The sequence below is a fragment of the Enhydra lutris genome, unplaced genomic scaffold (assembly GCF_002288905.1).
Source record: "Enhydra lutris kenyoni isolate GAN:26980312 unplaced genomic scaffold, ASM228890v2 scaffoldscaffold62, whole genome shotgun sequence".
In the NCBI taxonomy this organism is placed as follows: Eukaryota; Metazoa; Chordata; class Mammalia; order Carnivora; family Mustelidae; genus Enhydra; species Enhydra lutris.
Window position 1 is genome coordinate 8,199,466 of NW_019154146.1, and position 26,932 is coordinate 8,226,397.

Sequence of the window (26,932 nt, forward strand, 5' to 3'; positions counted from 1 at the left end):
AGGCACTAGAATGTGCAAAGGCGCACGCGCAACCCGCGCTTGGAAGAGGGGAGGAGAAGCTTCAGCCGACCACCTCCTTCCTTCTCCAGTGCAAGACCTTGACTTCCGTTCTCCTGCCTTCGCGCCCTTCTTATTCATTCTCTAATTGGGCGAAAATGCTGAGTCCGCCCTCTCTCGGCACCTCACTTCCTGCTCTTCAGCACTGCTCGCTTCCCCCCACCCCCGACCTCTTCTTTCCTTCCCGCCCTGCCCCGCGGCCGGGCCGGGGGAGCGGTGTTCCCAGCAGTCCCCGCGGCCTCGCTCGGGCCTGTTCCACGCCGTAGCCGCCGCCGCCGTTGTGGCCGCCACCGGGCCTTGGGACCAAGAAACTGGTTGTCCGCGGTGAGAGTGAAACTCGACGTGTACCCCGCCGCGAAGATGGAGGGGCCTTTGTCGGTGTTCGGAGACCGCAGCACTGGGGAGGCGATCCGCTCCCAGAACGGTAAGGACGAACGAGGCGTGGGTCAAGCCCACGGCGGTGCGGGGACGAGCCGAGGGCGGTGCGGGGCCCCGCCTCGCTCGGGCCGCGGCCGCGGCTGCGGCGCAGCGCCTTCCCTTTCTCTCCCGGGAGAGGGCCCGGGGTCCGACCGCGCGGGTCTCGTAGCTTCGGGGCGGGGCGGCAGCGCCCTCTCCCCGCTGGCGAGGAATTCCCGAGAGTCCTGCAGGTTTGGGGATCTGTCCCGTTGCGCGTGGCTAGCCGTGGATGCCCAGGCCCTGGAACTGGAAAAGCGCTCCCGGGCCTGGAGAGCCAGCTCCCCGCAGTGACACGTGCCGGTCACGCCTCGTGTCCCCTTTGGTCCGGGTCTTAGGTTCCGATTCTAACTAGCGGGAGCGTGTATCTCCACCTTTGCGCCTCGTTTTAGGACTGTTACCCAGAAAAGACTGGTCCTAAGTGCTCATTTTACGGATGAGCGAATGGCCGCGATCCAGATGACTTGCCCATTGTACCCCACTGGTTAGAACCTGCAGTAGATGCCGGGTGCTCCGTGTCCAGTTCCCATTCTGACCCCACCCATCGCTGACAGGTTTTTACAGTGAAGTTGGATGAGGAAATTTCGGTTGGACGTTAGCCTTTGTGGTACTTAAGATGAGTTTATCCTAACAAACGTTACGAATTAAGACATTTGTTGTTGTTGAACCTCTTGAGAGCGCGTGCACCTGGAAGTTATGGATGTCTGTCCATCTTATTTTAAGTAATTAGGATAGATTTGTAGATTTGGAAAATCCGGAGGCTGTTGGATGTCATTTACTTACTTTAAGCCGGAATGGCTGTCATTTGGAGCAGTGGATTTAATTTTTTTTTTTTTTCTCATTTCTACAGTTATGGCTGCAGCTTCCATTGCCAATATTGTAAAAAGCTCTCTTGGTCCAGTTGGCTTGGATAAAATGTTGGTGGATGATATTGGTGTGAGTACGCCTGTTTGTTACTTTACAGGAAAATAACAGTGCTTAAACATTGAGCTATGTGAATTCTCTGTTTTTATCGCAGTGCTGGTACGGGAAGGTGTAGTAAAGGTGATAATGGGTTTCTGATGGGTATCTGTTAACTTAAGAGGTGCTGTGTTTGCTGGTGATTTTGTTGTCTTTTTTCTTCCTTGTAAATTTCTTAGGATGTAACTATTACTAATGACGGTGCAACCATCTTGAAGTTATTGGAGGTAGAACATCCTGCCGCTAAAGTTCTTTGTGAACTAGCCGATCTGCAAGACAAAGAAGTGGGAGATGGGACCACCTCAGTGGTAGGTAGTTTGTCACCTGGTAGATGGCTGTAGATGGTTTTCCTAAAATTAAACTTCGATAAAGTGAAGCCATAAGTAAGTCATTTGTTTCTGAGTCAGAAATAAGCTCCATACTTAGGAGGGAGAAAAGTTTCATGAGTTTTTCAGCTACAAAAATATTCATATATCACATACAGAGGGGTTGTGTTTTTTTGTTTTTGTTTTTTTTCAGAGGTTTGTGTTTTTGTTTTTTTTTTTTAAGTTCTTTTTCTGTGTCACCTGGGTGGCTCAGTAAGTTAAGTATCTGTCTCTTGATCTCAGGGTCCTGTGTTCAGGCCCCTCGTTTAAAAAGAAAAAAAAAAGTTTTGTTTTCTTCTGCCACTACCTGAAACCCAGAAATCCTAAAAATCTTATCTTTATAACTAGCTAGGGGAAGAATATTATTGGCTTTTTTTTTTTTTATTTCCAAAGATGTTTTTATGTCAAATGCTGATAGGCAGTCTCGTGAGTTCAAAACAGGAGTGCAAGAAAGTAAATGTGAACAATAACAAACTTCTCAGATCATCCAACAAACTGATGTAGTGTGTTTTGTAGTATAGAAACACTATTATTTGGTAAGGAACAAATAATAGTTTGGTTTAAAGACACAGGCAGTAGTTTGCGGAGGAAATGTTTATATTTCTAGATTAAACTCCAAACCATGAAAAAAACGGAATCTACTTCTTCTGAAATGACAGATACAATTTCTAAGTAATTTGTCCACAATATTAAAAATAAAGTGATTATAATTTCCCCAGAAGCAGAGTTTTTGATTTGTTAATGTCTTTAGAAGAATGATTATTTGAATTCCGTTAATTAACACATAGTGTATTACTTGTTTCAGAAGTAGAGTTCAGGGATTCATCAGTTGGATATAACACCCAGTGCTCATTACATCACGTGCCCTCCTTAATGCCCATCACCCAGTTACCCCTTCACCACCTCCTCTCCAGCAACCCTCAGTTTCCTAAGATTGAGTCTTTTATAGTTTGTTGCCCTCTTTTTGTCATCTTATTTTGTTTTAACCTGCCTTCCCCTGTGATCCTGTTTTGTTTCTTAAATTCCACATAAGTGAAATCATATGATAATTGTCTTTGACTGAGCTATTTCGCTTAGCATAATACCCTTTGATTCCATCCATGTCCTTGTCCTTGGTAAGATTTAATTTTTTTTTTTTTTTAAGATTTTATTTTATTTATTTGACAGATCACAAGTAGGCAAAGAGGGAGAAGCAGGCTCCCCGCTGAGCAGAGAGCCCGATGCGGGGCTCAGTCCCAGGTCCCCGGGATCATGACCTGAGCCGAAGGCAGGGGCTTTAATCCACTGAGCTGCCCAGGTGCCCCCAAGATTTCCTTTTTTTTTTTTTTTTTTTTTTTTTTTTTTTTTTTTTTTTCCCCCCTAAAGATTTTATTTATTTATTTGACAGAGAGAGATCACAAGTAGACGGAGAGGCAGGCAGAGAGAGAGAGAGGGAAGCAGGCTCTCCGCTGAGCAGAGAGCCTGATGCGGGACTCGATCCCAGGACCCTGAGATCATGATCTGAGCCAAAGACAGCGGCTTAACCCACTGAGCCACCCAGGTGCCCCAAGATTTCCCTTTTTGATGGCTGAGTAATATTCGTGTGTGTGTGTGTGTGTACATACACTACATAAAAGGATGGTTTTTAAAATAAACCAAGTAATAATCTAAAATAGTATAAGTTATAGGAGGAGTAGAGTCTTCAGTTGGTTTCTGTTGAGCACTTAATATTTAAAGGTAGTGGATGTGTAGTTCTCTACTGTTGTCCACAGAACTGGTTTGTAAGCCAGAACACTTTTCTGGCTATCAGCCTTTGGCCATTTGCATGTAAAGTACTGTGTACGTGTATAGGGCATCTGGGTGGCACAGTCGGTTAATTGACCCAGGTCATGATCTCAGGGTTATGAGATCAAGGCCCATGTCAGCTCCATGCTGGGCGTGGAGCCTACTTAAGATTCTCTCTCCCTCTCAAAAACAAATGCACAATTTTTTTTTTTTCCAGATTCCCAATAACCAGTTATTCACCATCAGTAGCATTCTGGTTGATAATAGCTGATTTTTGTGTGGTTTTTACATAAGCATTTCACGTGCTGTCAGACCAAGAGCAATGAATATTTTCTCTACAGGTTATTATTGCAGCCGAACTTCTTAAAAATGCAGATGAACTGGTCAAACAGAAAATTCATCCCACATCAGTTATTAGTGGCTATCGACTTGCTTGCAAGTAAGATTGTTTGCAGTCAGAGAAAATTTTACATTATGCGATGTTATAGTTGTAAACAGTGTTCTTTAAATCTTGTTAATGACTAAATTTTATTTTGAAAAAGTGCTGTTTTAATAGTAATATTTGAAGTAAGAAGTAGGGCTGGTGGTTTGTTTTTTGTTCTTTGTTTTTTCCCATTTGACTACCACATTTTCTCCCAATAATAGATTTTGTTGGCTATGCTTATGGGATAGATAAAATTGCCATGATCTGAAGAGGGAGGATTTATTGTGTCCTCCTCCTATATGAAATGGCCAAACAGAAAATGGGTGCCTAAGACATTTTGACACAGTGATAAAACAAAAATTTTGAGTAGTGAACTTATAAGTGTTTTCTCCCATACACTTCAAACAGGGAGGCAGTGCGATACATCAGTGAAAATCTAATTATTAACACAGATGAACTTGGAAGAGATTGCCTGATCAATGCTGCTAAGACATCGATGTCTTCCAAAATCATTGGAATGTATCCTTGTGATTGTTCAGTCAAGTTTAGGCTTTTTTAAAAGGAAGATCTTGGTTAGTTTTTGTGCTGAGTGATACTGTATTGGAATTGTTTGCTTCCTTCCTTGCTTTTCTAGGGAGAGAGATAATAATAAAGTGTCACAGTAATACGAATTGCAAGCAATGATAAATAGTATTCCAGCATTTTGAAGGCATAGTTAATGCTTGTTTCTTCGATGAGATTGCTGAAAGGAAGTGCCTTTGAAGTCCCTTGATTTTTGTGTGCACCCGTTATCCATTCCATGCTCTTGTTCTCCTTAACTCTTGGCTTAGAAATGGTGATTTCTTCGCCAATATGGTAGTAGATGCTGTCCTGGCAGTGAAATACACAGATGTAAGAGGCCAGCCTCGCTACCCAGTCAATTCCGTTAATATTCTGAAAGCCCATGGGAGAAGTCAGACGGAGAGTCTGCTCATCAGTGGCTATGCACTCAACTGTGTGGTGGGATCCCAGGGTAAGGCCTAGGATTTGATACTGTAGGCTAAAGTTTGTTTTTTATAGACTGTGTACTATATATATCCTTTAGGTGATCTATCCAAGACCAGCACTTACTATTCTTTAGGAAAACCCAGGGGAAAAGGAAAGTATACGTCCAGGTTTTCAGTGTCGCTTGTGTGATGTAAGCACATAAAACTTGGGAAAAATGCAAGTTAAGGAAAGGTAGAGGCCATAAAAATTTGTAAGGTTAAATGTAATAAAAATGTAAATTTATTTATCTTTAGAGTTGGTATAATTTAATATTTCTTATTACTTTCATTATGCTTTAAGAATAGTTGTATTTTATAAAATGTAACATTGTTACAGTTCTTATAAAGGAATTTAATGTGTTCAATTATAGGCATGACCAAGAGAATAGTCAGTGCAAAAATTGCTTGCCTTGACTTCAGCCTGCAGAAAACAAAAATGAAGCTTGGTGTACAGGTGGTTATTACAGACCCTGAGAAACTGGACCAGATTAGACAGAGGTATGTGGACCTTTGAAAGAGGTGTTTGTAAATTAGACTTCTATTAGAGCAGGTGACAATTAAAAAAAAGTATACAAAAACAAGGAGTGGGGCACCTGGGTGGCTCAGTGAGTTACACATCTGACGTGGACTTGGGTGGAGATCTCAGTCCTGAGATGGAGCCCCATGATGCGCTCTGCGCTCAGCAGGGAGTCTGTAAGTCCCTCTGCCCCTCCCCCTGCAATCTTTAAAAAAAAAAAAAAAAACAAGGAATGTTACACTTTTAGATAACAGCAAGTAATCAACCAGCTGCTAGGTAGCAGAGGACGGTGATGAGGCAATGGGATTATTTAAGTGTGGGTGTCTTGGAGGACTTGAAAAATTAATTTTTACTTATTTATTTGGGGGCGCGGAATGAGTATAGGGGAGAGGCAGAGGGAAAAGCAGGCTCACTGCTGAGCAAGCAGCCCAACGTGGAACTCAATCCCAGGACCCTAGTATCATGACCTGAGGCAAAGAAGGCACACATTTAACCGACTGAGCCACCTAAGTGTCCCGAAAACTTAATCTTTACCAAAGTCAAACTTTCTCTGGAAAGTTAGAAAGCGGTGGTGACTTGGTGTTTTAAGATCGATTTGGTGATATAACTTCGATGAAAATTCTGATTTGATGCATGAAGATATCACTAAAGATATATCCACAAACATAATTTCTCAAATAAACAGCGTAGTGTTGATTGAATGCTTCCTGTATGCCAGGAGCTCGGGGATGCTACATAGTCACTGATCAGTTAGCCCGAGAGCGGGAGTTGTTGGACCGCTTGCTTCCACTGGACCCTGCCGTTCACATATTTTAACGATTAGTTGGTTTTGTTAAAAAATAAACACAGTAACTGACCCAGACCTACAGGAAATCTTTGCCAAGATGTGGCTCTCTCCTTTAGATCTGCATATGTACTTTTTTCTTCCCAGTAGACAAAGTATCCTTTCTTTCACCAAAGGCCAGTTCCTTTAGTGTAAGTGTACTCAAGCTGCATCTCCAGTTACGAATTCCATTTCTCATTCTTTTTCTAAATGCTACTTGCAGCCACTTTGTAGCTCTCTTAACCAGAGATAAAAGCCTCCTACTCACATCCTGCTCCACTTACTCTCTAGCCTTCCCCATCTCTTCACTGCTGGATGTCCCAAGTTTTTTACATAAAAACGGTTTGCTCGTATTTTATTTCTCATCTCCTTCTCCGTTCTAATCTGTTCTCCAGTGGAGGACCATTTGCTAAGGTCACTATTGGCCCCTAGAGTAAAATTCTAGAAAACTAGACACTTTGAGTCTTCATCTGACCATCATCAAGCTAGTGACTACTCCCTTCTTGAAACACTTGAAGAGACGGCCATGGCATTATGGTACTGCCCCCTCGGTATTTGTATGCCTGGGCAGCCCCGGGCTCTGCTCTGCTGTCCCTGGGATAACTCCTTGTCACTTCTAGGATTGCAGATACTATGTCTGTGCTGGAAACTTCAAATCTGTTTCTCAGAGCTTCAAACACCTATGAACACTGTATGCATCGCAGAGTCGGTGTTTAAAACTGAACATAGGGGCACCTAGGTGGCTCAGAGGGTTAAAGCCTCTGCCTTCATCTCAGGTCATGATCCCAGGGTCCTGGGATCGAGCCCCGCATCGGGCTCTCTGCTCGGCAGGGAGCCTGCTTCCTCCTCTCTCTCTGCCTGCCTCTCTGCCTACTTGTGATCTCTGTCTGTCAAATAAATAAATTTAAAATAAATAAATAAATAAAATTTAAAACTGAACATAAATCTGCTAGTGCCGCTTTAGTGATGAGGACCCTTGGAGAAAACTAGGAAATATTCTTAACTCCTTTTTTTACCTCATGCCTTTTTTCTTCTAATCTCTCACTTAAAATCACTTGATTTTTATCATCAAATTAAATCTCAAATTCATCTACTTTCCATTCTCCTGCCCACTGTTGTTGGGGCAGCCAAGCTGGCCACCTGGTTTCCACTCTTGCCCCCTCTCCCAGACTTTTCTACACAGCAGCTACAACGACCTCATCACTTCCAAGGGCAGAGCTTTTTGTAGGTTTCCTATTGCTCTGGAACAGATTTTTTTTAATTTCTTCGATGTTTTTTTTCCTCTGTGGTCTGGCCACACCTGGAACTAGGATCCACCAGACTCTTCCCCCACTGGGCCTTAATAATGTTCTTCCCTGCACTGTGATGTACCCTCTCCCTACTGGTTTTGACTGGTTAACTTTTTACTTACTCTTTAGCTGGTCAGTCTCTCAAAAAAGCTTTTCTTTCTCCGTCAGTCTAAATTCCGTTCTGCTGAGTTCCTCCACTTGATCTTCCTGGGCCTTGCACAGTTTTTGTGTGTGTTTGTAGGACTCAGACTTTAAGCTTCAGAGGCGGAGCCCCAAGGATGTGCTTGGCTTCGCAGCTCCTGCCTGCAGTGGCCTCTAGCTCTGTATGCACGGGGAGGTTAATTTGAGGTCATCTTGAATTCATTCTACTTTAAAAATTCTTTGAATGGTAAGTGAGATGGTTTCAGTGATGGGTATTTTGCCTCTTTGGGATCTGTTTCCCTTCCTCATAGCTTGCTTAATGATTTCCGTCCTGTGTCTGCCTGCCTCCTGGCAGCTCGCGTGAAGGATGCTCCTTTCAAAAACTGAATTCTCTGTCATCTGAACCATTTTTACTCCAGGAGTCATTGGCTGACACTCTCCATCACCTCGGCCATAAACCGAGACTTCTGTTCAGACCATCTGTTCTCATCAGACATGGTCTTCGATCTCCAGGTTACTTCCTCTTTGCCTCATTCCTCCATCTTTCCGGTGCAGTCTCCACCCTGATGTCAGGGGACCCTTTTGAAGACACCGATTTGATAATACTCTTATTTAAAAATACTAAACTTGGGGCGCCTGGGTGGCTCAGTGGGTTAAGGCCTCTGCCTTTGGCTCAGGTCGTGGTTCCGGGGTCCTGGGATCGAGTCCCACATTGGGCTGTATGCTCGGCGGGGAGCCTGCTTCCTCCTCTCTCTCTCTTTCTGCCTGCCTCTCTGCCTGCTTGTGATCTCTGTCAAATAAATAAATAAAATCTTTAAAAATAAATAAATAAATAAAAATAAAATTACTATACTTGTTAGCAGTCCACATACTAGCATCCCTACAAAAGGTTTTCCATTTTCTGGTCCTACTGGCCCTTTCAGTGCTGCACCCTTCTTAACTCCAGGCCTTCGGGCTTTCCTCATGTCACCTTGCAGGCTAGAGTCTGGCCTCTCACCATCTCTGCATTCCATTGTAGTACGTCTTGTCCAGAGCATGGCTGAGTGTTCACCTGCCAGATCCCTAAAGACAGGGTCGCTGTTTCCTTTCTAACCACAGTTTTTGGTTAGGAACTCCCATTGGGCTGGAGGGCACAAGTGGTAATTTTAAATTTTTTGAACTTTTCTGTAAATTGATTTAAATTTTGGCCACAGAAGGGAAAGAATGATGTAATTTAATGTGCATTTATTTTGTGGGAAGTACGTAATGGAAGTTAGAACTAGATAAACACAGAAGATGACTTTGGGTTCTCATTTCTCTGTAGAGAATCCGATATCACCAAGGAGCGGATCCAGAAGATCCTGGCTACTGGTGCCAATGTTATTCTAACCACCGGTGGAATTGATGACATGTGTCTGAAGTATTTTGTGGAGGCAGGCGCTATGGCAGTTAGAAGAGTTTTAAAAAGGGACCTTAAACGCATCGCTAAAGCTTCTGGAGGTAGGGCCTCTGCTGGCTCCAGCTGTGGTGTGTCACGTTACCATAAGTATCAGTGTGTGTCTTTACGTTGGAAAGTCCTCACTAGGCAGCCTCAGAAACATCAAGTTTTTACTTTTTACTCCCTTAACGCTTCATGTGACAGAGAGATCTTATGAAGTCACTTTTCATGTTACTGGAAAAGTTCTGCTGAATTTCTTTACCTCAAAATGACATAGTTCCTTGTCAGGATAAAAGAACGGTGGTTTGTCTGATGCCTAACTCGAAACCTTAAACTTGCATCTGTGTATTACTTCTATCATAAATGTTTCTGAATTTAAGACCAGGTATGAAAACGTTCATGGGAAAACGGTACTTACATGTCTTTGTCATTATTTTAATAGCAACTGTTCTGTCAACCCTGGCCAATTTGGAGGGAGAAGAAACTTTTGAAGCTTCAATGTTGGGGCAAGCAGAAGAGGTGGTACAGGAGAGAATTTGTGATGATGAGCTGATCTTGATCAAAAAGTAAGCTGCTTTCTAAATTATGAAGCTGTACAGATTTTATTGATGAGTAGAAGTAGATGGCCTTCCCATTGATTTGCTGCTCTAGTCTTGCAGTGATAGGAGCGGTTATACGCATGGGAGAGAACAATGTTAGGCCGTGGTAAATGGAGGTGGAGTGACCATTTCATCTCTTCTGCCCGGCCCAGACACTGCTTCTGTGTCTGAATGAACTGTGAGCAGGATTCAGTTAAGGTGCTTACAGTGAATTTGTAGGTAGATTTATTTTATAAAAATACTGATACAAAACTTATTTTTTTTTTAATAGCACCAAGGCTCGCACATCTGCATCAATTATCTTACGTGGGGCAAATGATTTCATGTGTGACGAGATGGAGCGCTCTTTACATGATGCTCTTTGTGTGGTGAAGAGAGTTTTGGAGTCAAAATCCGTGGTTCCAGGTGGGGGCGCTGTAGAAGCAGCCCTCTCCATATACCTTGAGAACTACGCAACCAGCATGGTAAGAACATCTAATAACATGTTTTTTTAAGAAGGGCCTGGGACCCCATCTTTGGCATTTGGTTACTATGCCCTTGAGACCTGTGCTGCTGCTGCGGGTTTTGTGAAGACAGTGCATTGTCTTTCTTCCCAGGGGTCTCGGGAACAGCTTGCTATTGCGGAGTTTGCCAGATCACTTCTTGTTATTCCGAACACACTGGCAGTTAACGCCGCCCAGGACTCCACAGATCTGGTTGCAAAGTTAAGAGCTTTCCACAATGAGGCTCAGGTTAATCCAGAACGCAAAAATCTAAAATGGTAAGCAGACAATTTCCTTGTCTCTTTCATGGTCATCTGTGTATCCTGTGTGGTAGTTAACTTTATTTTAAACTCCAGAAAGATTGATAGCTAGTGATTATATTCGCATGGGTGTATTTTAATTAGCATCTCTGACTCCTAGATCTCTTCCTGCTTCTCTGGGTAATCCCTGTACCTGTATAAGGGTCCCACAGATGCAGGGGGGATTGTTTTGGGGTGATCTGAATCTTCTTAAGCAGTCCCTGTTTAAGATGTTAAATGATGTTTAGAAACAGTGTCCTCACTATCCTCTAACCTTTCTACAACTCTTTCAGTACTTCTCATTATTGGTAATCAGCTACTGTAGTCTTCAGGGGTCTACCATAAGGTCCCAACATTTCCCAAGATGAACACTGGAGTGGAGTGGCCAGATTTAAAGAGCTGGAATGGGATAGGTGTACGTTATATAAGATGCCATTGAATAGTTTTTTCTGAATTGCAGGATTGGTCTTGATTTGGTTAATGGTAAACCCCGAGACAACAAGCAAGCAGGGGTGTTCGAACCAACCATAGTGAAAGTGAAGAGTTTGAAGTTTGCAACAGAAGCTGCAATTACCATTCTTCGAATTGATGATCTCATCAAATTACACCCTGAGAGCAAAGATGACAAGCATGGAGGTTACGAAGATGCCGTTCACTCGGGAGCCCTTGATGACTGATCTGCTTTATCCTTTATTTATAACAATGTTGGATGCAATTCTCTTGTTGAGTATTACACATTAAAAAAAGTAAACTCAAGCCTTGGGTTCTCATGAAAGATGGTTTCCATCCTCACTTTGGTTGGTCCTATGATCTCACTTACTGTAATTTAGTACCGTACTAGTTTAAAAGGAGGTTAAGGTCCAGTTGTGTTTAGGCATGATTAATTGTTAAGTAATTTCATCCTCTCTGAACACACATTGCTATGCCCATCCCACCCCCAATGCACAAGGCAGCAACACCACGGTGTCCACCCTTCCGTTCCATCGTGTGTAACAGGGTAACAAGAATCCGACAGCCGGATGCTCCAAGAGGATGGCCCAAGGCTATAGCCCCTCCTTGAATGTTGACCTAAGGGGAAAAAGATATATACCGTTTATTCTGTGGACATAGAGTAAAAATCCTAAATTATCTTTTCCCTTTTAACGTTAACACCAGTAAACTATCCTTTCAAGTTCCACTTTCATTTTAACTGCTTAGGAACTTGATACCCTGTGACGTCCACCCTGACTACATTACTAGCTCAGAAAAGTCAAGGCTGCTCTGTGATAGAAGTAAATGAAGAGAGTCCACGGGTTTCGCCCTGGGAAGCAATAAAAGAACTGAGTCCCAGTGGAGCTTCCCAGTGTCCACCCAGTAACAGTATGGCCACTGCCTGCCACACTACAGAGCTATGTGTGCCTGGGGTTTGCTGTTTACAATGAGATTTGCACTGCAAACACACATCTGCTAACTGGACTGCTCACTCGGGTTTACCTTCTCTGGGTTTAATCCAAGTTCTTTAGTTATTGCCACGGAGAGGGCAGCAAAAGCTTCGTTGATCTCAAATACATCCACATCCTCCAGGGACCAGCCTGCTTTTGCAACCTAAGGGGAAGATTAATGGAATAGAGGCCTAAACACCCACGTGGCCGCCTCCTTGTAGATACTAGAACATACACTATGTGACATCAGAGGATCTCTTAAGGGTTCCTCCATGAACCTAGTGATAGCATTCTAAGACACAGAAAACATCCCTCTGGAATCAAAGTTTTGAAGTAGTAACACGTTATGTGTAGGTGAGATGATCTACGTGATTTATCAGTTCCGCTAAAAAACGAGATTCAAATGTTCTTGGCTGTTCTTTGTGGCAGGGAAGCAGACTAGAGATACAACTAACATGAAAAAGCTCATTGAAGACTAATGGAGAAACTTTCATAAAAGGGGGGAAAAAAAGAAAATGAAATCCGAGAGGAATAAACAAAAGCTCAACCTTGGCATTTTGGGGTGGAGGATCTGAGCCAAGGTTTGAGAAGGCGGAACTGAAAAGTGAATTACAGCGTGGTGTTCTGGTCCCAAAGACGTTCGTTCTCCCAACAACAGGTGCCAACATTCAGAATTAAACTCACAGCTTGCTTTATCGCTGGAATCGGTCCTGTCCCCATAATGGAAGGCTCCACGCCTACTTGTGACCAGGAAACGATCTGTGCTAACGGTGTGAGCCCTCGATTAGCGGCCTCCGACTTCTTCATTAGCACCACAGCGGCAGCACCATCATTTATTCCTGTAAAATACGAACGTCCTCGCTTTTGAAATGCTCACTGAGTTCTATACCTGTGCCTACTTTCTCAAACACCTGAAGACACGTGTTCAATTATTCTTTATACATAATCTTGACAAAGTCAGTTGCCATAATGCCTTTTTTTTTTTTAAGACTTTATTTGACCGCGAACATGCACAAGCGGGGGAGCGAAAGAAGCCGGCTCCCCATGGAGCAAGGAGCCTGACAGGAGGCTCAATCCTGGGACTCAGATCATGACCTGAGCTGAAGGCAGGTGCATAACTGACTGAGCTACCCAGGCGCCCCCATAATTCCTATTTTCCAGTGTAATTAGAAATGCTAAGTTTGGTAATATGACATAATTGACCACAGAACATTTTAACTGAGGAAAGTGGAAAGATCGAAAGACGGGGAGGGAACAGTAGTGAAAAGAAAAAGAAGAAATAGCCTTGCTCAGGGGACCTGGGTGGCTCAGTCGGGTAAGCATCTGCCTTCAGCTAAGGTCATCATCCTGGGGTCCTGCGATTGAGCCCTGCATCAGGCTCCCTGCTCTGCAGGAAGTCTGCTTCTCCCTCTCCCACTACCCCTGCTTGTGTTCCCTCTGTTGCTGTCTCTCTCTCTGTCAAATAAAATCTTCAAAAAAAACCAAAAAACAAAAAAGAAATAGCCTCGCTCTCATATAAGGCATCAGGAGTTTCTGGTTTTGGAAAAGCATCGAGAGACAAGATCAAACTCTGTGGTTCCCTAATTTGCTTTTTCATCTATATATCTAGTTCGGATGTTGAGAAGTCAAATCCATTCTTTATAAGTTAAGTCAAAAATACGGCGATGCTAGGGGCCCCTGGGTGGCTCAAGTGGGTTAAGCCTCTGCCTTCAGCTCAGGTCCTGACCTCAGGGTCCTGGGATCGAGCCCTGCATCAGGCTCTCTGCTCAGCAGGGAGCCTGCTTCCCCCTCTCTCTCTGCCTGTCTCTCTGCCTGCTTGTGATCTCTGTCTCTCTCTGTGTCAAATAAAATCTTAAAAAAAAAAAAAAAATTGGGCGATGCTAGTAATGATCAAATATAGAGAAATTACATCTTCCCTTCAAGCAACTAAAGGTCTTAGCATAATTTGCATATAAATAATAAATGAAATGAAAAAGTCATCAATTTGGTAGGCCTAGCAGAAGATGGATCCCCTCAACTGCCCTTTGGGAACTCAAACCTGAAGCATTAGCTGGGGTGACTGTTCCTGTTCCATCTGTAAGAAAGTATGGCTTTAACTTAGATAGGCCTTCTATGTTGCTCCCATGGCGAGGAAACTCATCTGTTTTCACTTCAGTGAGACCTGAGCAAAGGAAAATGAATTAACCAAGATTAGTACCAAGATGGCAGTGAGTGTGCCAGGAATGGTGCAGTCCTCAGACACGAGGCTTCAAATTTGGAAAGAAGGTTTACTAAAAAATACTTTCATTCCAACAGGAAAGTACACATAATAAAAGGTGCATGTTCCCAGATTTTATAAGCACTGTCCTCATGAGATACTTCGAGTGTTTTCCACAACCACAGCCCTTTCTGAGGAAGGCAGTTCTTTGTGCGAAAGGTGGTAAAGGTGTGGGGTGTAGGACTTAGCTGGTTACAACTGACAGGATCAGGGAATGTCAAAGCCAATCTCATAAGGGTGGACGTAAGCAGTGGCAGTTATTGGTAACAGAACAGTTGATCAGTAAGAGCTCTTTGACCGGAACATTCCATATGAGATAACAGCAATGGACCCAAAAACATGCACCCTCAAGAAACACGAATTGTATGCAGACATATATAGGAAGTAGTGGGTGTTCGATTCTGAGGAGATTTAGCCTGTAGGGGCAAAAGGTCAGCTGTTGCCTCCTAACAATGATAAGCCAATGCTCCAGTTTCTCACACAAAACCTGCTCTATCTACAGACCAGTGTGGACACTCTGGGACTAGGAGTGCTCAGAGCCAACACAGTGCCCCATGTTCTCACCCTCCAGCACCCGATAAACATGGCCCCCAGCCCGCCATTTTCAGATGTACCCAAGATCAACCTTTTCTTTGCAACCTGAAAGACCTAAGACACGATGTATAAACATTCCTGTATATTATTTTTTGGATCATTCTTATCTATAAATAGGTACACCAATGTTCAAACCATTGTATTCTATATACTCACCTTTTCTAGAAGATACAAAAACTGGTATAATCTCTTTGTCAAAATAGCCAGCTTTCTGTGCACTCTCTGTCCTGTTCTGGGACACAACTGCATACTTGTCCTGATCTTCTCTGCTCACTTGCCATTTTTTGGCTACATTTTCAGCTGTGAAAGAAAATAGTAATAATAAAGCAAAAGATAAGCATTTTCAGGAACTGGCTTTTAGAAGCTCAAGTTTTTCACCTGTAACCCAGCACTGCCCCCACCACCCCGCCGCGCCCCAAGCAGGCCCAATGACAGTCTGAGATAGTTCCGGCCTCCCACTGGCGATGAATTTGGGAAGGCTGCAGGGACTCTTAAGAAGTCATTTGCTTTCTTTGCTTCCTTCCTGCCTTCTCTTTTCCTACGGAACTATAAACTTTGGGAAATTTCCTTTATGCAGATTCACCAACTGTTTGTATTTTTGCCCCATTCACTTCATCATTCTCTCTCTGAACCATCTGAGAAAAAGTTATAATCATGGCTCTTTATCCCTCAATTTTTAATTTCACTGTATCTTTCCCCCGAACAGCCATTTTCTTACATGAGCACAGCTCTCAAAATCAGGAAATTTAACACTTACACAATCCTATTATTTAATCTTTGGTCCATCGTCAAGCTTCACCTGGTGTCCCAGTGATGTCCTTTGTGGCTCATTCGTATGTTCATACCAGGATCTTCACTGCCAGTCTCATCAGTGTCCTTTTACTGAGAACAGCTCCTCATACTACCTTTGTGTTTCTTTACCTTGATACTCTTGAAGGGACCAGTTCTTTTATCAAACGTCTCCAATTTATGTTTGAGGTCTCCTCAAGATTAGATTAAGGTTTTGCAGAAAAGCAGGTATCCCACTGACCTGACCATCTCGATGAACCTCACTAGTTTATCTCAGGTGGTGCAAGCTTTGACCACTTGATTAAAGTCTCTCTACACTGTAAAGTTACTACTTTTCCATTTATAATTTTTTTAAAGATTTTATTTGAGAGAAAGCAAGCAAGAGAGAGAGCACAAACAAGGGAGGGGCAGAGGGAAAGGCAGAAGCAGAGTCCCTGCTGAGCCGAGCAGGGAGCCAGATGTGGGGCTCAATCCCAAGACCCTGAGATCATGACCTGAGCAGAAGGCAGACGCATAACTGACTGAGCCACCCAGGTGACCCTCCATTTAGAATTAATCAGGAAGTCAGGGGAAATTATTTTGACACTACAAAGAAATGTCTTCCTCACCCAATTTTACCCGCTTCTCTTCGCATTCACGATTTTCCAACTCCAGCCTTCCTCTGTTCTGGCATCTACTATAAAGAGCTTTTCCCTCTCTCCATTTATCATCTTGACATCAGTATGGATTCAAATATTTTCACTTCATTTAACAAATCATATAACCCATTACTGTCATTATTGGACGAGGAACTTCCGGGAGCCACTGGGCAGCACGGGCTTTGTCTTCCGGCTGCTTCCGGAACCAGAGCTGGGCGTCAAGATCTGGTCCCTGAACATTCTGTGTGCCCTACTGTCAGTGCCTCTGGGTTTCTACCTGCTGCACTTAACTTTGACATATTGGTCTGACTGGTGCCCAGTGAACTTCTTGGTCATTTCTTTTTTTTTTTTTTTTTTCAATTTTGAAGATTTTATTTATTTACTTGAGAAAGAGAGAGCCAGAACATGAGCGGGGTGAGGGACAGAGGGAGAAGCAGACTCCCCTCTGAGAAGGAAGCCAGACATGGGGCTCGATCCCAGGACTCTGGAATCATGACCTAAGCCGAGGACAGATGCTTCACAGACTGAGCCACCCAAGCCCCCCTCTTGGGCCTCTTTTTAATGACCTGAGGTCTGAGGGCAGCCAAGATGCCAAGCGGGAGATGGCTGCCACCGCCACAGGCCATGCTAGGGAAGAGACTTATTTTGTCCCACCCTGGAATGAACCACTTCTCAAAGGAACCTTAGTTCCCTTTAGTGGAGAAAGTATTTAGAGACAAAGATCTGGCTGTTAGGACTGCTCATTATGCCTGGCAAGTCACCGTTTCCGTGCCTGTTTAGCAGGGAATTCTATACATGTAATTCAGGACTGTTCACACACATTCACACTGATGTCTCGGCATACATTCTCACGCCACAAGGGCACGCTTCCCACTTGCCATACTTGAACTCCCTTCTATAGTAGTGAGAAACCTGGCTCCCATTAGCCTCAATATATTCACTCATCTGCTTGAATCTATAATACACACAAGGTAGTTTCCGAATGAGCTGTCCCACAACACTGGGAAAAGCAAACATAACTAGAGCTCAGTACTTGTTTACAGTTTTTTTCTTTTTTTAAGTAAAACCTATACAGAGTGAAAAACAAAAACCTGAAGTGTATAATTCAATGAGTTCTGACAAATGCACGCAACCACATATCCCACATATGTAATATTTCCATCACCCAGGAAGTTCTCATATGCCCCTTACCTATCTCGCCCTCCTTAAAACAAATGTTTTGATTTCTTTCAGCATAAATTATAAGTGCAACTTAGTGTCTTTTGCTCAGCATTCTGTTTATCATACTTACTCATACCATTAAGTTGATCACTTAAAGTCTGTTCCTTTCTCTTACAGAGTGGTATTCTGTGGTAAGAATACAGAACTATTTGTTACACATTCTCCTGCTGATGGATCCCTGAGCCATTTCTAGGTCTTGGCTCTAATGAATAAAACTGCTTTGCTCGTGCAAAGCTTTCAGTGATCATGTTTTCATGGGTCTTTGGCAAAGAAACTGTCCAATCTTTTCCAAAGTAGTTGGACTACTTTATGCCTCGATGTATGAGACCACCCCAGGGCTGCTGATTTTTTTTTTTTTTTAAAGATTTTATTTATTTATTTGACAGAGAGAGATCACAGTAGACAGAGGCAGGCGGAGAGAGAGAGAGGGAAGCAGGCTCCCTGCTGAGCAGAGAGCCCGACGCGGGACTCGATCCCAGGACCCTGGGATCATGACCTGAGCCGAAGGCAGTGGCTTAACCCACTGAGCCACCCAGGCGCCCAGGGCTGCTGATATTCTTCCAGGACTTGGTGCTTGAACTATGTTTTTCACAAAATTTGGACATTTTCAGCTGTTATTTCTTCCATATTTTCTCTGTTTCCTATCTCTTTCTTCCGAGACTCCCATTCCGTGTGTGTATTTTGCTTCAGCGGTCACTGAGGCTCTATTTTTTTTCCATCTTTGATCCCTGTGTTCTTCAGGTTGTAAGACCTACTCTATCTGTAGATCAACTGAGACTGTCTTCTGCCTCCAGTCTCCCCTGAGGGCCACCCAGTGGGATTCTCATCTCAGATTGTGGGCTTTGCAGTTCTAATTTTCACCTGGTTCCCCTTTTACTGCTGAGATTTCCCCTATGTCTTCCTTTATATGCTTAAGCACAGGTAAACAGCACCTTGTCTTCTGATTCCGGTATTTTTAATTGCAGGGATCAGTTTCCATTGACCATTTTTTTCTCCTGTTTATAGGCTACATTTTCCTACTTGTGTAAATGTCTAGAAATTTCTTATGGCATGCTGGACATTACAGTTGCTATACTGTAGTGTATTAGGTATGCAGATACTGTTGAACATCTGGATTTTGTTATCCTTAGCAAGTATACTGAATTTTGTTCCCAGTAACATACTAGCAGATCATCTGGATCCTTTTGAAGCTTATTTTTTAAGCTTATTAGTTTGGGTCTAGCATCATCCTTACTCTGGGGCTAGAGTGCCCCTGCCACTAAACTGTGGGTTTTTTGAGATGTCAGTAGAGTGTCTAGTGGGTTCAGTAAAGTTTCTACTCTGCATGGTCAGAACTCCTAGGTCTCCAAGTAATCAATTCACAACTCTCTACAGCTGTTTCTACTAGACCTTGTAGGGTGCTGTCCTCTACAGCTGAGTATTTGACCCAAGAGTTGAGGGGACCCTTATGGAGATTTCCGGAGCTCCTTTCCTAGCTCCCTTCTGTCCAGTACTCTGCCCCACAGACTCCAGGCATCTCAGTAGCTCCAAACTCTAATCTCTGCCTCCCCAGTTCAGTGGTCACTATCCCCCCCAGGTAGAAACTCAGTGACAGTGGGGTTTTCCCTTCTTTCAAGAATCTCGAGGCACCTGGTCGGTTAAGCATCCGACTCTTGATCTCAGCTCAGGTCTTGATCTCAGGGTCAAGAGTTTAAGCCCCACCTTGGGCTCCATGCTGGGTGTGGAGCCTATTAGAAAAAAAAGAAGAAGACGAAGAAGAAGAAGAAGAAGAAGACGAAGAAGACGAAGAAGACGAAGAAGAAGAAGAAGAAGACGAAGAAGACGAAGACGAAGACGAAGACGAAGAAGAAGAAGAAGAATCTGTCTTACGACTGACTGCATTTGAGGTAGAGGCGGGGCTGGCATGGGTAAAACCCCCATTCTCACTCAGGGGAGCTCTAGAGTGGTCCCCTGGGGAGAGGACTCCAGAAGAACAGCAAGAAATTGCCCTGGGTAGGGGAAAGCGAGGTGCTCTGTTAACCCGCCCCTTCCTCATCACAGGATCCTGTGGGGCAGAAAGAGGGAACCTGAGGTCACAATGCCCCATTAGGAATCTTCCAACATCCCTCTCAACTATTTCAGATCCTGCCCAAACCTGGGGTCTATTACGTCCCGTGGGCCAAGATCCAGACATGGGCACACTGAGAACATTCGGCAGACTGTGGCTCTGACATGACTCAATCCCAAGTGATTCTGAGGGCTCAGCACAGACCCGAAGCACAAGATCCTGCACCAAGTTGGCGGAGCCGTTCCAGGTGGACTCCCTGTACCTTGTCCTTGGGGAGCTAGAACACCCGAAGTGGAGGAACAACATAACACGCTCCTCCATATAAATCTAGAAGGGAGGGTTTCCCAAGGCTGATAGGAGGAATGAGCAGACAGGCATCAGACGGGGGCTCCATGGGGAAGGCCTGGGTACCGGTTTGTGTGGAAGGAATGCATCTACCCCTGTTAGAACAAGCGCCCCAGGAGCAGAGGAGGTACCAGCAAGAGATGGGGGAGGAGCCAGTGAAACCGTCCCCTGCAACCTGCCCCTGAGGCCAAGCCACTGGCGATGCCTACACCACTGTGGAGAACATGCTGGATCTTCCCAGGAGTGACAGACTTTGTCTAAAGCCAGAGAGAATGGGGGTGGGGGGTGGTTGTTTGGATTTGGGTTTGGATTGTTCCAGACACCCCCCACCAGGCGCCTGCAGGAGTCCGAGCTACGGGGTGCTGTGGGCTGAGCCTTGAGTGGGAATATGGAGGGTTCTTGAAGGTCCTCGTGAATAAGGGCCCCAGCAGGGTTTAAAAAAAAGGAATCTCAGTCTTACGTGATTGTTGGTGGTCGACATTTGAAAGCAGTAGCTTGAAAGATTTTGGCCAGTTGTATATTCGTCTGTATTAGGGAGTCTAGTCTTTACTAATTAATTACTACATCATGGCAGCCTGAGGCCTTTTTTTTTTTTTAAGCAACAGAAACTTATTTTCTCATATTGTGGAGAATAGAAGTCCCCGGTGAGCAGGTCTGTTTCCTCCTGAGGCCTCACTCCTCCCGGCTGCCTCATCGCCGTGTCCGCACATGGTCTTTCTCCCAAGCTCACATCTCTTGTATTTTGTCCTCTTCTTACAAGGCTGCCAGTTAGACGGCATTAGAGGCCACAGTAAAGGCCTCACTTTAACTTAATTACTCCTTAAAAGGCCCCAACTCCAAATTCAGTCACGTTCTGAGGTCTTGGGGTTTGGGCTTCAACACAGGACTTTCCAAAGGTCATAATTCAGCCCGGAACACCTCAGAAAGGGCTCGGGAGCTGGATTTTCAGTGACAGTCTCCGGTGACATCGAGACTGTCGGCTGTCGTATCCCACTTTGAGAACCTCTGGCCTGGACTCGACAACCAGGAAGACCCCGGCACGGCGCCCACAGAGGCTGCTGGTGTGTGGCAACACTCTCCTGCCACCCCTGCTGCCACTCTCGCTCGCGGTGGCCAAGATGCCCATTTTTCTCACTGCTCCCCACGGCTCCATGCCGCCCTGCCTCAGCCTGACACACACTGTTCCCTCTCCTTTGATTCTTGCTCTTTCCCCCACTTTCTCACGGGACTTTCACCTGATTTCTACTGCTCCTGGACCCAGAGCCATTGCCACATACATTTACGCAAGGTCATGTAACATCTCAGGGCTTGTTTCTTCAAGTCTAAAATGAAGTGTCCCTTCTGGGCTTGAGTTCTACATTCCATATGAAAGAAAGACAGAATGATCAGGACACAGTCTCTGCCCATCAAGAAGAGAACACCTGCAAAGCCAGTGGTTATAGGACCTTCTGGAAACCTGTCCGTACTCAGTGTGTTTTCGGCCGTGCGTGCCTTACCTGTCATGCCCATGTGATAGTTGTGGAATGCATCAGTAAGCCCATCACAGAGGATGCTATCTGTCAGTGGCATTTCCCCCATCTTGACTCCTGCCCTCAGATGAATCAAGTGAGGAGCCTGGACACAAGAAATACAAATGGATTTGGGATTGTCTGTCACTAGCTCTGTCCTTGTGATCCCACTCAAAACTACCCAGTGGCTACTCAGTCTTTACTTAGAGCCCCCTGTGACCCTTCTCCCCAGTTCTGGCCCATCCTCTGCCCCACCCAGGTCTGGGGCCTGGAGACCCCTGGAATCAGCAGACTACTCTATCATTTCTACCCCTGAAAAGCTGTTACTCTCCTACCCTATTTCCATTTATCACCAAATCTCTCCATTCTGATTTCCTTAAAAACCTCATTTATTCTTTCCAAAGAGGCAACTAGTTATCTGTTAAATGAGGAGCTCATCTAAAGGCATAAATGACGCTAACAGTGTGTAACTTCCTCTGAGAAAAGACATAATGCCTATAGTGAGAATCATCAGGTGGCCTAACTAACTAATGGAAAGGGATTTCTAGGTGGGTATCTTTTTAACTCCTACCGATTCAATAGCAGCTATAATAGAAAGGAAACACTTGGAGTCAGAAGATCTGTATTCAAATTCTGGCTCTGGGCCTCAGTTTCCTGATCTGTAAACTGGGCATGATAACTCCTACCCTCTAAGAGCTGTTGTGACTATGTGACTGTATAACCATGGATGTGTCAGACCCCTGCTCAGCGGGGAGCCTGCTCCTCCCTCTCCTTCTGCTTCCCCTGCCTCCAACCCAGCTTATGCTCTTGCTCGCTCTCTCAAATAAGTAAATAAAATCTTTAAAAACATAAAAATAAAACCATCAAGATAGAGATCAAGGTTGAATCCGGTTTTTGTGTGTTTACTGTTTGGTTTCAGCTCTGCTATGTGTCAGTTTACTCTGCTATGGCATGGACGTGAGTCTATTGGCAAGAGGTCAGTGACAGCCATCTCTCCAGAGGCCTTACCTTGCTCATACTTTCCATGCCTCCTGCAACCACAATGCTGGAGTCTCCTATCCCTATGGACTGTGCTGCAAGGCACACGGCTTTTAGGCCTGACCCACAGACCATTTGGCAGCTCCATGCTGGAACAGAGTAAGGGATTCCTGCATCCATACTGGCTTGTCGAACAGGATTCTGCCCACAACCTGGCAGAGGGAACACAGAGACAGCTCAGCAATCAAACAGAAGGGGAAAATATTTAGATGAAAGTGCACAGATATTAGATTAGCAACTGGGCTCCTATCACTTCCCAGCCAAGCTGAACCAAGCCACACTCCCAACCAGACAGAAAAAGGCCCGTGTCCGTTCTATACCTGCCAGTCTAGCCCCTGAATACGGATTAGTCTGTGCTTATGGATATAAGCTTTCTTTTCTACAAGGAAGTTATTAATATCATAAGAAGGAGGAAATGTTCCTCCAGTGATCTTTCAACAAGATTGTGGAGGGTACCTAGGCTTAGGGAGTAGGACAGATGAGGATTCAAATACTAGCTGCACTTCAAACTGTGCCCCTCAAAAGCTCACTTACTCATTTGCAAAACGGAGATAATACGATTCAACGCACTTACTGACAGGACTCAGTAAAGCAGTGAAAGCACTAAGCCCAGTGCATTCAGCATTCAGCATTCAGCAGGCCCTCAATGAACATAGCTATTATTTGTTTTATAATTATGTGGAGATACTAGGGAGCACAGATGTGGAAGAGATAATGGTCCATCCGGCATGATGGACCCTATGGCATCTGAGTAAGTCTAAATCATGGGTCTGAGAAGGAAGGAGGATGTGGGCTGAAGACAGCCAGTCTGAGAACAGTACATATTTTAAAGCCCTTGAGAGTCATGAGAAAGTGGTAGGCTCCAACTTTATGGCCCCTCAAGACAATATGAGAAAGGAGAATCAGGAATTAGAACTACAAAACTATAAAATGAATATATGCAAAAAAGGGCCAGGTCTCAGACAGGGTAAGGACAAAAGTTGGTCATAAGTGAGCATTTCCAATTACCACGAGGATCAGAATTTATGCTGCTGCCTGAGCATGAACCTAGTTATTAATAACTGTCTAAGAACTGTCAGTGGTCAAGGATCTAGAAACTCAGTGGGAAGTGAGACTGGAGCACTCTGGTGACTCACCTGCCCCCATCCAGGGATTGACAGCCCTGTGAGGAGCTGGAAGTGAGCCTTACCAGGCCAAAGGGCCCGAACCTTACCTGTGTTGTTGGAGCCCTATTCCCAGCACCTGGCACAGTCAGGGCACAAAGGAGGAATTCATCCACTTTTGTTCAATGTGTGACACTTTAGGCGCAAATAGAGGGCTGTGTATACTCTCCAATGGGCCTGGTTCTAAAGAATGAAAAGGCAGGGGCACCTGGGTGGCTCAGTGGGTTAAAGCCTCTGCCTTCAGCTCAGGTCATGATCCTCGGGCTCTCTGCTCCGCGGGGAGCCTGCTTCCCTCTCTCTCTCCCTACCTGCCTCTCTGCCTACTTGTGATGTCTCAAATAAATAAACTCTTAAAAAAAAAAAAGGAAGAATGAAAAGACAGTGGAGGGCGGTGGTCTAGCCTGGGCTCATCAGGAAACGCCTAGGAAAGTCACGGGGTATCAAGCTGGACAGAAGCTATCGACAGGGGCATGGCAGGGGAGCGACAGGAAGAATTCCAACAGAGGTAACTCCAGGAGCAGACCTCCGGAGTTGAACACTTGAGTTTCGGGAGCAGGAGGTGTGAGCGGGGTGTTGGCGGGCTGCTTCCAATGAACCTGACCTCCGAGGAGTTACCTGCTGCCAAAACGTGTCCGAATATGACCTCTGACACCTCTTCGGGAGCCACAGCGGCCCTCTTCAGGACTTCTTTGATGACAGCTGAGCCCAGGTCACGGACAGGGACAGCGGCTAAGGCACCATTGAAGGAACCTAGGGCAGAAGGGAAGGTGGGCACGACGAGGGCGCCCAGGCGGCTCTTCTGGGTACGGAGCGGACCCGCGGGAAACCCTCGCATCCATCTCCTAAGCGCCAGCAGACGGGGTCGGCCCACACTTCCCTAACAAAAGGGCTCGACAGTCCCGCGCGCCCAAGGCTTTGATATCTCTGCCGCACTATGCACCGGGAGGCAATTCTCAGGAATCCTCCATTCAGCCTGCTCGGACCACCAGCGACCCCGCCCTTGCGGCCATAGGGCTGACATGGTTCCTCCAGGAGCTGGCCAACCAGAGGACTCGAAAGAGAGCACCTCCCTTCGCCAGCCAATGGGAGAGCAGGGCGGCACGGTGGTTCTACCCGCGGACTCAATCAGAGCACGCGAGGCGGAGTTGGCACCGCGGGCGAGGACGGGTGGGACTGTCGGCCGGCCGGCCCGAGAAGGCGCGGAGTGCCGGTTCCGGGAGGTCCCAGAGGTTCCGGGGTCCTCGCGGCTGAGCCAACGCCGGCCACTTACCTATGGCGGTCCGCGCCGCCGAGACGATGACCACGGGATCAGAGCTTGCACTCATCCTGCCGCACGACCACTTCTCGAGCTGCTGTCCGCCTGCACTTGTGGGCGAGGGAGGCAAAGCCTTGCTCGGCGGCTCACAGGCCGCGCCGGGGGGCGGAGCCGCAGGCTGCCCCGCCTCCGTCTCCGCGGGCGCTAGTGCGCAGGCGCGAGGGCGGGGCGTTCGGGGATGAGGTGGACTGGGTGAGGGCCGAAGCAGTGGCCTGGGGCCCCGCCCCCCCCCAGGCCTTTATCCGAACGCTCGCGTTGTAGTTTATCTTGGTGTTTTGTTTTGGGGCCCGGGGATGGGTTTTTTCGAACCTAGTGTTTTTCGAGTCATTGGAAAGTGGGGGTGACAGTAATACCCCACGTTCAATCCAGGACTCAAATCCCACTGGCGAGAATGTGGCTACTAATCCTGACAGCTGCAGGCCTGCAGGCGGTTCTCTGTGTGCTTCTGCTCTGGTGGCTTCGAAAGCGCCTCTCCGTTTTGACCGGGCGCCAGTGATCATCCATTCATTAGGGGTTAACTGGGTTCTCCTCTGGGCAAACCCTTCTCCGTGCCTTTCTGTGGGGTTGGCACCACTTGCCTTATAATCATGCTGGCAGATCAGCTCCAGCGCTGATGTGTGAGGAGGTCGGAGTGTCTTAATCCCACAGACAAAAGGATTTCCTCCAGGTAACAGTTTGGAGAAATCTGCAAGAAGCGTGTGCATGGAACAAGCCGGACCACTCGTGTTTCAAACCCTTTATGACTTCCTCTTACCCGGCAAAGCTCAGACTTTCTCAGAGCTGTCTAGGACCTTAATACCCACCCCTCCCCCACCCATTCACTTTTCAGCCTCCGGTTTGGGTGTTTTCTTCTAGACACACCCCACAGTATAGCCCACCCTTCCAGAGACAGACCTTGCTTGTCTTCTCTCTAGCCCTCAGGGCAGTGTTGGACCCACAAGGGGTTAATGCATTAATAAATATTAATGAATTTTCAGGATATTATCCAAAAGCTTTAACAATCCCCTAGGGTTGCCTAAGACCCCATATAAAGATTAGAGTCAGCCACAGATATGGAAACTTAAATATTTGAATAATAATTGGGGCAGCTCCCTTGGCAGAGTGTGCAACTGAGCCTCTGGGTTATCAGTTCGAGCCCCACATTGCGGGTAGAGTTTACTTGAAAATAAAATCTTAGGGGCACCTGGATGGCTCAGTTGGTTAAGCATCTGACTCTTGGTTTCTGCTCAGGTCATTATCTCAGGGTTGTCAGATTGAGCCTCGAGTTGGGCTCGGTGAGAGCGCAGCATCTGCTTGAAATTCTCTTTTCCTTCCCCTGCTCATGTGCGCCCATGGGCTCTCAAATTGTTAGGTCCTTTATTAAACGAAACAAGACTGAGACAAAGTGAAAGTTATTTAAAGCTTTATTTTATGATAAGTATTAGAAGTTAGACTGATCGGTCAGGGGAATGAGACTGAGACAAGGTGAAAGTTATGCAAAGCTCTATTCTTTGCCAAGCATTAGAAGTCAGACTGACCGGCCAGAGCACTGATTGATTCCCAACATCCATTTTACTCTAATTAATCAATCTTAGCCCTGGGCAATGGTTTCAGAATAGATACGTGACCCAGAAGGGTGAAGGGAAGCTGGCTGGCTAGGCTCTGGGAACAATATTCTCACTTCTAAGAAACAGGAGGATGGATCCTTCTTTCCTTTGGACAGTGTCTGGATGCGAGGCCTTGAGCAAGAGAGGAGCCAGTATTGCTGCTTTGCTAACAGCACACGGGGGAAGAATGAGGTACAAACAAGTCAGCTGTAAGAGAATGGAGGCAGGGGACAACAGCTGGAAGGACTGTGCCTGAACAACTCCTCAATCCCGTATTTATTAGATACAAGATAACAAAAGAGAAGAAAAGAAGTTTATACATTAGCCATATGTCTAGTAGGTAAGCAAGGAGGAATGTGAGTCATACGTAGGTCACAAGTTTTAGAGGTAAACGA

At 45.6% G+C, this 26,932-nt stretch overlaps 2 protein-coding genes and 1 pseudogene across 3 annotated transcripts; 2 read left to right on the forward strand and 1 right to left on the reverse strand.

The window, feature by feature from the left end:
* Positions 1 to 257: 257 nt before the first annotated feature.
* On the forward strand, positions 258 to 11,390 carry LOC111158669 (t-complex 1). Its single transcript, XM_022520861.1, has 12 exons — positions 258 to 481; positions 1,361 to 1,446; positions 1,650 to 1,778; positions 3,941 to 4,038; positions 4,432 to 4,542; positions 4,854 to 5,035; positions 5,420 to 5,546; positions 9,122 to 9,297; positions 9,678 to 9,801; positions 10,106 to 10,298; positions 10,431 to 10,594; positions 11,076 to 11,390. The coding sequence occupies exons 1-12, from the start codon at positions 418 to 420 to the stop codon at positions 11,290 to 11,292; spliced, it is 1,671 nt and encodes a 556-aa protein (XP_022376569.1). The 5' UTR covers positions 258 to 417; the 3' UTR covers positions 11,293 to 11,390.
* LOC111158670 (acetyl-CoA acetyltransferase 2) lies at positions 11,286 to 25,077 on the reverse strand. 2 transcript variants are annotated; one of them, XM_022520864.1, is made up of 9 exons: positions 24,907 to 25,077; positions 24,252 to 24,386; positions 22,444 to 22,625; positions 21,424 to 21,541; positions 15,044 to 15,187; positions 14,075 to 14,197; positions 12,721 to 12,875; positions 12,089 to 12,199; positions 11,286 to 11,683 (listed from the first exon to the last, which is right to left on the reverse strand). In XM_022520864.1, exons 1-9 carry the CDS (start codon positions 24,959 to 24,961, stop codon positions 11,513 to 11,515), a joined length of 1,194 nt encoding a protein of 397 aa, XP_022376572.1. In that variant the 5' UTR covers positions 24,962 to 25,077; the 3' UTR covers positions 11,286 to 11,512. The 2 variants fall into 2 exon arrangements, with proteins under 2 accessions (XP_022376572.1, XP_022376571.1); XM_022520863.1 differs by lacking the exon at positions 24,907 to 25,077 and having other exon boundaries at positions 24,252 to 24,675.
* Positions 19,439 to 20,112, forward strand: LOC111158658 (annotated as a pseudogene).
* Positions 25,078 to 26,932: the final 1,855 nt, after the last annotated feature.